Source organism: Sodiomyces alkalinus, assembly GCF_003711515.1.
Source record: "Sodiomyces alkalinus F11 unplaced genomic scaffold SODALscaffold_8, whole genome shotgun sequence".
Taxonomy (NCBI): Eukaryota; Fungi; Ascomycota; class Sordariomycetes; order Glomerellales; family Plectosphaerellaceae; genus Sodiomyces; species Sodiomyces alkalinus.
The window spans coordinates 579,093-587,759 of record NW_021167086.1 but is presented as its reverse complement, the minus strand read 5'-3'; the positions used below and the strand labels follow the sequence as shown (position 1 = coordinate 587,759).

The 8,667-nt window shown below is 47.3% G+C and overlaps 1 protein-coding gene across 1 annotated transcript in view; it reads left to right on the top strand.

Moving 5' to 3' along the window:
• Positions 1 to 6,031: 6,031 nt before the first annotated feature.
• SODALDRAFT_325428 (hypothetical protein) overlaps positions 6,032 to 8,667 on the top strand; it is a gene marked incomplete at both ends in the record, with an annotated part of 3,946 nt that continues 1,310 nt past the window's right edge. The window contains one exon of the mRNA XM_028609981.1: positions 6,032 to 8,607. Within this exon, the coding sequence (XP_028464655.1) occupies positions 6,032 to 8,607 (2,576 nt within the window). The remainder of the gene's footprint in view (positions 8,608 to 8,667) is intronic.

The window sequence follows — 8,667 nt, the reverse complement described above, 5'->3', positions numbered from 1 at the left end:
ATTCTATAGCTTTAGAAGGTTATTATAACGCGTAATATATAGTTTAACGAGTAGCTATTTTATAAACTATAGCTCGAAGAAGCAGAATAGATCCCGGAGCCCGAGGCGAGGAACTAGCTTATAATTTACGAAATATAAAAAGATAAAGATAACGACTTTATCCTATAGGCCTACCCTCTAGGTGGATTAATTAATAGCGCACCTTCTAGACAATAATTATAATCCACGGGTTCGAACTTAGGGGTAAAAGTAGTAAAGGCATAAATAAACGCTTTTTCGCCACTACTAGATATAAACGTACCCAGTATACCCGAACCGCCCGTAACAGGACTTTAAGCCCCACGCGTAACACCTAATCCTTAGAGCAGGAATCTTTAGGTTATAAGTGTAGAGCCGTAGTCTTCGAAGGAACTCTTAATTAATAATTCTTCTGACTCATAAGATAATAGAGCGGCCACCTAAGAAAACACTATAACCGACACGCTAGGATTATATATACTAGAGCTTAATACAGACACTTCGACGATTTTAACTATAGAAAGAAGTACGTAGGCGATAGTATAGGGACTAACTACCCCTAATCCGTACTATAGCACTAGCTATACTATAGCGTCCGGATCCAGACCACCTATCCGACTAACCCCTAAGGTAACCGCCTACTAAAGGAAAAAGAGTATACTAATAAAGGAAGTAACGCGCGCTAGCGTAAAAATCACCGATCGCCGTGCTTAAGGAAAGACTATTCGGATTAATCCACGGATATATTGGGTAGAGCTAGATATACCTTTAACTTATACCTTTTTCTTATCTAATTAATAAAAAGAGCGCTAGGACGGGCTAGAAGGGCTTCCAACCTGTAATTTAATAATCCTCGGAGTAGCCGATACTAAAATAAATACCCGTTTAAATACTAAAAGAGAGGCTATAACGTCACTAAAGCCCTTAATCGACGGTAGGGTTTATCACGACTACCTAAAGGCTATACTAAGGTACTAATAGGAGCTTATTAACTACCCGATACGTGAACGGTTTAAGAAAACCACGTAGAAGGAGGTAAATAAGCTAATTAAGAAGCGTATATAAAGAGAAATTAAGTGCTTAGAGGCGAAGTTAAAGCCTTTTCCGTTAAAGTGGGTTTTGATCTATAAGTTTAACTAAGACGGATATCTTAAACGATATAAGGCACGCTTATATATTCGAGGGGACTTATAGGAGAGCTTAATAATTAAAAGAACCTATATAGTAACGCTTGCTACACGATCTTTTCGTATTATTATAGCCCTAGCTACTTAGTTTAATCTAGAGATTAAGTAACTTAATATCGTTATCGCCTTCGTTAACGCCTAAAGGAGTAAAACAGGAACGCCCGTTATATACGAACTTCCCGATAGATTTAAGCCGCCCGATAAGTGCTTAGAGCTCGATAAAGCACTATGTAGACTACGCGGCTCGCCTAGACTATAGTTCTAGACCTTCATAGCCACCCTAATAGACTTAGAGATAAAGGCCAGTAAAGAAGAACCGTGCCTATTCTATACTAAGGCTTAAAACGTATTCGTTATCTTCTTTATAGACGATATTCTTATATTATTTTATAGAGATAGTACTATAAACGGCCTTAGGATTATTAAAAGGATTAAAATAAGGTTTAAGATGTCGGAAAAAGGGGAAGCCGATTAATTTTCTAGGTATTAAGATTACTCGAGATCGCTATAAACGTAAGGTTTTCCTCTCCCACGACTTATATATCGAAAAGATTATAGCCAGGTTTAAATTAGACGCTCTAAACACCTACCCAGTAATCCTTATTCCCGTTATAGAATACCGGAAAAGAGAAGACGAAGCTACCACTTAAGAGATTAAATCTAAATCTTATTAAGAAAAGGTTGGATTAGTGCTTTATATAGTAGTTATAATACGTCCTGACGTGGTATTCGCCGCCTCTATCCTCTCCCGCTTTCTTAGAAACCCCTCTCCCGAGTACTATAAAGCGGTAGACTAAGCTATCCGCTATTTATTTATAATAAGGGACCTCTCGATTTAGTACGGATTAAGTACTAGTTTATAGGCGATAGTTATCGTAAGTGACGCCTTTTTTATAGACGATTTAGATATACGAAGATCTTTATAGGGTTACTTTATTAGCCTATTTAGTGGATTAGTTATATAGAAAGTAATAAGGTAAGTAACGGTAATAACGTCTATAACCGAAGCAGAGCTACTCGTTTTATATCAAGTGGCGAAGGAAATAATAGGTTTAAAGCGTCTTTTCGTCGAAATACGCTTTAATCCAGAATCTCCTTAGAATATCCACTACGATATCACGTAAACGATACGCCTAATAGTCGACGATAGCTTTAGAATTAAGACTAGGCTTCGCTATATAGATATATAACGCTTTTAGATACGGTAGGAGAACGTAAAGGGATTATTCAGAGTCGTATATCTTACTACGAATTTAATACTAGCGGACGGATTAAACAAAGCACTTCTACGATAAAAATTTAAGAACTTCCGAGTATATCTTAATATAATTAGTGCATAGAGGGGGTGGAAAGAAGCAGTTAAAGTCGAAAATCCAGCGCCCTAGGCGCACCGTATACCGGCGGTTTAGTTAATTGAGTAAAAAGAAGGGTATATCGTTATCTTAATACTATAACACTATACTAAACCCTAAAAGTAAATCCGAAAAATCCTAAAATATCAAAAGGAGTATACTAGCTAAATTACTAAGCTCTATTAGTGCTATCCTAAGCACTATCCTATATAACATTTACGCTATTTCCTTTAGCCGGAGGAGTACTAATAAAACCGTTTTCCCGTAAAATATCTATTATAACCCCCGTAAGCTAGGAGGTAGAGGTAGTGGTCGGTGTACTAGGACCTTAGTTAGAAGCTCCCTTAAGCTCCGCCTCCTTAAAGAACTTCTCGTTTTCTTCGTCCTCTATTAGCTTAATTATAAACTTCACCGTCTACTTAAGTTTAGCGAAGAACTACGCGAAATCAGTGAGTTAGAGTATTTAAATATAGAAATAAAGCGATAAACGCACCTTCTTATTATCGTCTTTCGAGTCTTTATTGATTTTACGGACTATAATATAATTAAAAAGAATTTTCACTGAGGATATAAGGCTAGTAAAACTATAAGTATAGGTTAGCGGTCGTAAAGCTTAATAGCGTATATATCTTCGAGCTAATACGAAATAGAGCATACGATTATAATCGTAAAGCGCCTTAGATAGGGGGTAAGAACTTATAGAGAGTAGTATATATAGTTTCTATCCTTATACTTTTAGTAGCGGTTAGAGCGGCCAGGAACCGAAATATAGTAATCAAATAAGCGCTATTTACTAGAATAAATACCCTTTACGTATTCTAGATAGGGGAGGTTAAAGGGGACCGGAATAAAGGCTTCTTCGGTATCCTTATCACTATTATTATTTCTATTCTTAGCAGTCTATTAAAGGGTTAGCCGGAACCAGAGTAGACGGATTAAAGATAAACGCGCTAAAACGACTTATAGAAGCACCCTTTTTACCGCCGCCCTTACCCTTATTCTTCTTAACGCCGTTAGTCAAGGCCTTCTTAGCCGTAACGGCCCGGGTAACCGCGGAGATAGTAGGAGGAGCCTAAATAACGCTACCGGTTAGCACGCGCCATTAAAAACAAAGTTCCGATACTTACTATATCGCTATTATTATTATTTTTATTACTATTAATAAGATAAATTTAGAAAATTTAGATTAAAATCGTCAAAAAATCCTTAAAAACAACGGAATAAGGGTTATAAGAGAGAAGATCCAAAAGCTCCAAAACGCCGGTATAACGCCTTTAATTTATCTACGGAAGGCCCTACTATCATCTATTTACTACTACTATTAATAGCACTTTTCCTTTATTATTTACTACTATTATTATTATTCTTTACTATTTTACAGCTTTTATTCCTGCCTTTTAACTCGATATTAAGGGTATCATACGACCCTTTAAGGCTATTTTAAGGTTAAAAATAAGGCTAGGTTAAGGTTAGGCTAAGTAATCGTTCCGCTAATCACGGCGTAATAATTAAGGGGTATATTATATTCTATTATATAAGCCATAGTATAATACTCTCCTATTAGTTAGAGGTGCCCCACTATCCTCGCTTAGAAGGTGGCAGATATATTTAGGACACGTACACCCGCCCCCTTTTTCTTTCTCTTTTATAGACAATACAATCATACATTTCATGAATCAACGCTCCCTGCAAGCACGCTCCCGTTAATTCAACAGAAGATCCACTTTGAGCAGATCATGTACACGTAATAAGATGATGAAAAATAACAATAGTGTAAAAAAAAGAAAGGACAATGGCCGTCCGTCTTCCCCGAACTGGGTTTGCCGCTCCTTCACGAGAGAGGTGCACTCGTACTCGTCCGTATGGCAAGTCGATCTGAAGTCGACACTGACAGGAAGGGTCGACAAACTTCAAGCTTGGGGTCGCAGCAGCTGCAACCGCCGCCAAGACTCGAGACTCTGCAGGGGCAAAGAAGCTCGGGTGGGGCGGTCGTTCTTTCCGCATTTTCAATTAATGCCGTGGCTGTGGCTTATGTGATGCTGCATAGGGCATACCTTACCTAGGACCATCAACATCCGGGAATGGTTAGGAGGGGAAAGCGCTTCTCTCGAAATTTCAGTTGTTCCTTCCAGCTTCAGCAGCTGGTTCAAGAAGGTTGTTGGGTTGTTCCTGACCAATATTGACCCTCAAACCCAAGGCTGTTCACCCGAGTTACTATCTAGGTACCTACCCTTCCTTACTTGGACAGGTAACCTACTTCGTATATAAAAGGTACGCTGTACTTTGGCCGGGTGAATCGTGAATCCCCGAATTCAATTCCGTCGTCAACTTTCGTCTCACCATTAGCCTGGTGGGTCCTTTGACTCGTTCTTTCTCGCCCATCACTCGTGCCTTGAGATAGGTATCTTACTTTGCAAGGGCGCTTGCATTCATCATCCAAAACGGTCTATCTAGAATACCTTGCCTTAGGTTAGATCTTCCGAGGATTTATGATCATCGAACATGGAACCTGACTGAGCCTTGTCGGTTGAGCTTTGAAGCACAGGGCGGCAATTCGACTTGCTTTTCTGATCCATGCCACCCTAACAGCCACACAGAGCGTCCAGAGTCCCGGCTCGTCACCCCCATCCACATCCATCCCAATCCCCTCATCGTTAAGCGCCCGCTGCATCGGATCCAATCATGGAGCTCCTGTACGATACCACATGCAGCCAGTCGCTGCCCAGCGCGTCGAACAAGCTTACGATGCATCTCACTCGTCGATATTGGGCAATGAGCGGAGACTGAGAACCCCCCAATCCCATGGTTGCCTTCTCTCTCATCGTCTTCTCTCTCCCGCCCCATGCTCTGGTCTGTCTCTCGCCCCCCCTTTCTCTCGGCCAGATTGGGTGGTCTCGGCTCCTGCACTCTCCTGTACTTCGTAGGACCATGACCAAGTTCATATGTATTTCTCCTAGTCGCGACCTTTTTTGACTGTTCTTCCTCTTCTCCGTACGTCCCCGACTCTCGATCAGCGCTTCATTTTGGTTGAAATCCCACTTTCAACTTGCTTCACAGCATCACAGGACCTCATCCAGTCCAGCTTTCGGCTTTCTTCACCAGGGACCGGCTTGACATTTCTTTCCTATTGCCTGTCCGTTGTAAGGGGGGCGCTAGACAAAGAGAAGCCAAAACCATCCTTCTCCCCCGCCCCCCGCCTTGTTCACCTCCCTGAGCTTCGACAACCCCGCGGCCGGCCACAAAGGCGACCACCTCCCCTCGGCTCCTATTAATAACTTTTTTTTATTTTCTATTTTCAATTTTTTTTTTTTACCCCTATCGTCTGTCATTTGCTCATCTCGCCCTGGATTCTCATCAGTGACTGGCAGCTTCCCTTCAGTTCTCTCTGCTTTGCACTGCGCCTCGCCTTGTTTGCATGCATTTGCGCATAGCTGCGCCAACTGCAACTGCAACTGCAACTGCTCTGCCGACACCATGGAACGCAGCCGCGGCGTCTCTGAGGAGGAGCTCTTCCTCAACAAACCCGCCAACATCGAGGACTGCGATAGCCCTACTGTTGAGCCCCTGAGGATATTCAAACCTCAGAGCCCTACGCCCCAGGCCGATCGCTTCAAGTATCCTCCGCCGCCTTCCTCCTCCTCTTCGTCCTCGACGCCCGTCTCGAAACTCTCGTTCCCTTTACCCCCCGGCGCCTCCAGCTCCGCCGCGCCTCTGCCATACCCGGACGATGTAGACCTTCAGCCCAGAAAGCAGACGTCGCGGCCCGCCATTCCCCCGGCCAAACAGTATGGCTCTGGCTACGTCAATACTCTCAATACCTCCGTCTCTCCCCGCCTGAACGCCGCAAGTCCTATCGACTCCAAGAGCCCTACCCTCGCTGAACGCCGCGGCAACATTCCCAAGCCACTTTCCGACCCGGCCAGCCCTCAATCCGACGGCGCCGACGGCTTGTTCGCCAAACCCATCAGGGGTCCCGGGCCCGGTCCCGGTCCCGAGCAGAATGTGCAGGCCGCTGCTGCTCCCACACCCCCTACCGCCGCCGCCGCCGCCGTCAAAAAGACATATTACCCACCTCCCGGTTCGGGCTCGACCTACCTCCAAATGCCAAACGAGAACAGCGTCAACCGCTTCTCCTCGACCGCCTCGACTTCCACAACAAGGGCCAACAGAGGATCTCCCCCTCCTCCCGAGACCCCCATCGTAGAACCCGGCGTCGTTCCCGGTGGGGGCATCGAGGCTCGCTATGCCGCCTCGGGCATATCCGGCACCGCCACCCTCACGAGCTTGCAGGCCCAGCATGCTCGGAACGCTGCAGCTACCCAGCGTCTCGCGCAATACGCCGGCGCCACCCCGCAACCAGCGCGTCCTTGGACCCCGACCGAGTCCCCCGATAACCAGCCCCATGGACCACCCACTGTCTATCAGGGTGCCAATCCTATCACAAGTCCGACCCAACCTACTTTCAGTCCGCCACCACAACAGTCTCAACAGCCACAACATCCACCACTACAGCCTCTACAACCACAGCCGCAGCCTCAACAACCCGCACCCGCACCCGCCCAGTCCAACAACAACGGCCATCCTGCTCTCCAGGTGAGCGTCCTGGAGCAGGATTTCCAGCGCATGGGCACGAAGACACCCCCGCCTGCTTACTCGAGCGTGAATCCAGGCCGTAGCAGCGGTGCGCACCCCGCTGAAAAGTCGCGTCCAACCGCGGCGGCTACCACAGCCCCCACTATCCCGGTGGCTTCTGCACCGGCTGCAACTCAGTCTCCGCCGAAACAATCCGTTAGCGCAGGGCCCGCGGTAGCGGGGCTCGGGCTCGGGCTCGGGCTCGGGCTGGCCTCTCCCGCGATACAGCATCAGGGCCACCCGGCTTTTGCCAACGACCCGAGACCAGAGCAGCAACCAAACGGCCAGCAGGTTGTTCAGGCGGTGCCGCAACAACAGCCGCAGCCCCAGCATGCTACCGCGGGGCCTTCTTTTCAACAAGGAGCTGCCGGCCCGAGTTCGCCGCCCCCCTTGCCCGAGGGGTGGATCGCTCACTTGGACCAGAACTCGGGTCAGTACTATTACATCCACTTGGCCACCCAGGCGACACAATGGGAGTTTCCCAAGGGGCCCAATCCGATCCATCACGAAACGGCACCTCTGTCTCCCACTGCCTCGACCTACGGCAACCCTCTCGGGTCGCCAGTCTTCGGCAAACAGCCCATGGCGTCTCCCATGTTCTCGCCTCAAACTCCCGGCTATGCCGAGAGCATCATGAGCGTGGCCGCTTCTCACACCACCGCCGCCACCGGCTTCACCGGGCCCCCTCCCAGCGCCGGCGTCGAAATGTTCAAGATCCAGCCTACCAACAACGTCTACTTCGGACCTTACCTGCGGTACGGCAACATGGACCTGGAAAGGGGCATGTGGCTGGGAAGCATCCTGATCGTCACCGACGCCCTGCAACCTCCTACCATCCACATCCATCTCAGCGTCGACCTCTCTCCGAACCCGCGACAGCTCACACCCCACAGCATCTACACCCATCAGCGCTGGACCTTCTACAAGTACGATGTGGAGCTGCATATGAGCGAAGCAGGCACCGAACGCTGGACCTACGCCGTGACCTCTCATCTGGGCTGCACCAGGTACGAGTTTGTAGTCGCCGGTCGTTACGAGCTAGGTTGGCGATTCCTCGCCCATTCCAACAACGATTTCGCCGCCACGACATCGCAGAATGAGCGGGCGAAGCTGGGCGGCGTGGGCTTCATGTGGAAAGACGTGCTCCAGAAGAATATCGACTGCGGAGGCTTCCACGTGCAGCTGGGCCTGGGCAACCAGATCTACGGCGACAGGCTGTGGAAGGACGTGCCTCTACTGCGACAATGGCTCGCCATGAGCGGTAAGGAGAACCGCAAAAAGGCGCCATGGACGGCGCGGCATGAGGAGGATGCCACCCACGCGTATTTTCATTATTATACTAGTCATCTTGACCAGCCATATCTGCGTGAGGCGTTCGCTCAGATTCCCCACGTTTTGCAGCTCGATGACCACGACATGTATGTCTTTTCTTTTTTTCTTTCTTCTTTTTTCTCTCTCTCTCTCTTGTTCTCTTCTTA